This window comes from Somniosus microcephalus, chromosome 10 (assembly GCF_052327205.1).
Source record: "Somniosus microcephalus isolate GS21.2 chromosome 10, FLI_Smic_1.0, whole genome shotgun sequence".
Taxonomy (NCBI): Eukaryota; Metazoa; Chordata; class Chondrichthyes; order Squaliformes; family Somniosidae; genus Somniosus; species Somniosus microcephalus.
Window position 1 is genome coordinate 18,799,695 of NC_140996.1, and position 3,108 is coordinate 18,802,802.

The 3,108-nt window shown below is 49.8% G+C and overlaps 1 protein-coding gene across 1 annotated transcript; it reads right to left on the bottom strand.

Moving 5' to 3' along the window:
* Positions 1–1,472: 1,472 nt before the first annotated feature.
* Positions 1,473–2,294, bottom strand: LOC147111452 (transcription factor ATOH1-like). Its single transcript, XM_085999888.1, has 2 exons — positions 2,255–2,294; positions 1,473–1,858 (listed from the first exon to the last, which is right to left on the bottom strand). Exons 1-2 carry the CDS (start codon positions 2,292–2,294, stop codon positions 1,473–1,475), a joined length of 426 nt encoding a protein of 141 aa, XP_085856014.1.
* Positions 2,295–3,108: the final 814 nt, after the last annotated feature.

The following is a 3,108-nucleotide window of genomic DNA, read 5'->3' on the forward strand; positions in this document are numbered from 1 at the left end:
AGTGGGACTTCAGCAGCAGAAAATGCTTCAATCATGTGCGATGCCTTAGTGCCATCATTGGGGTAGGTTGCTCAGGTTCTCTCGGCGTAATTCGTCCAAAATCGGCGCAAGAGATCGCAGAATTTTAAGGGCAAATTACACGTTCAGCGCAACTCGTGTTTCTGCGATCTTTCGCGCTAGTTTAAAACACTAGCATAAAGCTCAAAAGTGGGTTCCCAATCATTAATGCTCCAGCTACTAAGATTGGGAAGTGAACGGCTGTGAAATAGTCGGTTTTAGACCCCTTTTGCACGTATCAACTATTGACAGTCATTGAGAACCCGACATACTTACCTGATGGGACAGCCGCTCTCCGGGACCCTCCTTGAAAACCTGGTAAAATGGTAAGCACATGGGAAAATGGTGCTTAACTACCTTTTAATAAGCTTTAAACTATCTAAATTGGCTAGAAGCGGGCCCCGCCCACAAAACAGGCCATGCCCCCCCCACCCCCTGGATGAATTAATCACTACGCACAGGTGTATGATTTTTTTAAGGTTTTCAGCATGCGGAGGTTGTGCAGAAAGTGGAACTCTCCCCCCGCGGAGGCCCTTCTCCCAGGCAGGCAGAGGATCTATCAAGAGAATTCTTCACAGGTCGCAAGTGCCGGGTTTTAGCGCATGCGCTTCGCAGGCCTTAAACCGGCTCTTGCGCGGCCCCTACGGGTGCATACGCACCTCGTACGCACCCATAGAAGTCACAAAATCCGGCCCGATGTTACTGCAGCTGAAAATGCTTTACAAGAACCTTGAAAAAAATTCTACCCGTTATCACCAGTCCTCACCTGGTGCCCGACACAACCAACATGCAATGCAGTCCCTGCAGCTGCCAATTGTGGTGTATGTAACCGTTCCACCTTTAAGAGAACTATTTTAAGAGATGCACTACTTTATCTTGGCTGCTGTATACTGTAATACCGGTGGTGACCACACCGGTATATAAGTGCTGTGTAATGATTTATTGGGCAGTTCAGCCTGACCTTCGACTAGTAAAGACCTGTTGAATTTATTCTTGTGGTCTGTGTGCAGTGATTCTTATTAACAATAACTAGAACACACAGACTTAACACCAACCAAAGGTAAATTTTTTGGGGGGGAAGATCCAAAACGCCTTTCCATGGAGATAGGAGGCTTAATCACCCCCCAGCCCGCCGTAGGCCGCTACAAGCTCGTGGGACTTGCCTGAGGGCTGGTGCTGGCATTGATGTCTTCACTCGAGCAAGCTGCCCATGCAGGCACGACCAATGTCGCAGCTCGGCCCGAGTATGCAGATGTGGCCCGAGGACCGATTTCTATCCATCCTCGGGCCCCTTGCTTCCCAGGCCCCATCCCGTGTTGTAAAAAAATTCAGGACCCCCCTGAATCACAATGAGTAATTTTTTTCTGTATAACAATTAGTTATACAATTGAGCATATATATTTATTATTACTTAATTAATGTAAGAGCGTGTAGATCTGGGCCATCTGCAAGGTCTTGTACTTGGACAGTTTCTGGTCATTGTTGAAAGGAGGGATGATGTTCCTGAGCTGGTGCAAGGCATGGTTCAAGCCGTGCATCCTCCTCCTCGCCCTGGAGTTGGCGGCCGGCCTCCTCGGCTTCTGCACTCCGTTGGCGTGTCTGCTCTGCGGGGCGCGACAGCCCAGCTCCTCCAAAAAAACGACCCCCATGCTCTTCAGTTTGCACAGCTCCTGCACTTGGATCGGGCTCTTGCCCTGGCCACGTCGGGTCCCAGCAGCAGCTGCTCGGGACCACCCGGGTGACAGGTAGCCGGTGTGAGCCGAGCAGGTGCTGTGCAAAGGTGGGCTGCAAGCCAGCCAGGCTGGTGGGTGGGTGGGTGGGTGTCCAGCAGGGAGAGTGCAGCCACCGCCTGCGGGTTCCCCTGAGCTATCTGCTCAGGGTGATGATGATGATGCTGCTGATGATGACACAGACACCTCCGAAGCTCTCCCGGCACTGGTTGGATTCCATTCCGCAAATTTTCCAACTTTGGGCCGGTCGCTCTGCTCAGACCTCTCCCCCTCTCTCCCGGCTAATTATTTTTAACCTACTCACTTGCCCTCCCCAGAAAAGAATAAAATATCTCCCGATCCTACAAGGAGATAGACCCCAGTCAGATGTAAATAATTTTAAAGTCCTTAAAACAGCCCCAAGCTCTGAAAATGACTCCGGTGATTTTCCCACCCGGCCCTCAAGTTTCAATCAAAAAAGAATTTACCGAGATAATCTTCAAGCCAGTGAACTCGCCCAACATGCATTGCCCAACAGTATGCACGCAGTCTTTGTATCTGAGATCATTCCAAACATCTCAAATAAAAAAGGGAGAAGGGGAGACTTCTGATAGGAAAACGAACTCGTGGGAGACTACCAATGGCACAAACCAACTCGCGGACCCCCGGGGTGGTGGGGGCGTCGGATCCCCTGCTTGAGAACTCATGTGTCCCAGCAGTAGCCAACCACAGGAGGCCTGGTGAAGATTAATGCAGCAAATAGAATATCGTGAGCTTTCACATTTCAACTCACGAGGTCGCGAGTTGGGGTATATTTTCAGTGAAAATCACGTGTCTCATGATTAATTCACAAGAGTTGGCAATGCTGCATCCTTGGGGGCGATTTTGTCAATGGGCGGCGTTGGAGGCGGGACTGCTGCTTGTCGGGTTTTAGTCCCGCCTCCATCGACTTGTGGCCAACCCACGCTATTTTCCCTTGATTGACCTTATTAAGCCCACCCAGTGGGCTTAGCAGGCCAATTAAGGGGAAGCTGGTTACAGAGAAGGTCAGCGTATGGCGTTTCATCTGTCAACAATTTTTGACAGATGTATTGTCATCATTTGACAGCTCTGTGAAGCTGTCAATCACTGACATTCTCTGTTGTTTGATGAGTCCTTGTATTCAAGACTCATCAAGCCTCTTTTGTGAGCAGAAATTAGATGGTTGTTGCATCGGAGAATGCAGCATCCATCTGTCATCTCTGCCGGCGAGATGCGAGACTCTCCGCATCCCCAATGATTGAAGCCTGCAGGAAGAAACAAAGGTAAGTAAACATTTTCTATCACTTTCCACTCACCTCAC

What these genes read in the sequence shown, in the direction of transcription:
- LOC147111452 (XM_085999888.1), bottom strand. Translation starts at nt 2,294, where the DNA reads ATGCATGTTGGGCGAGTTCACTGGCTTGAAGATTATCTCG. An exon ending in CTGGCTTGAAGATTATCTCG is followed by an intron (nt 1,859 to 2,254) that starts GTAAATTCTTTT and finishes CCCACCCACCAG; the next exon opens with CCTGGCTGGCTTGCAGCCCA.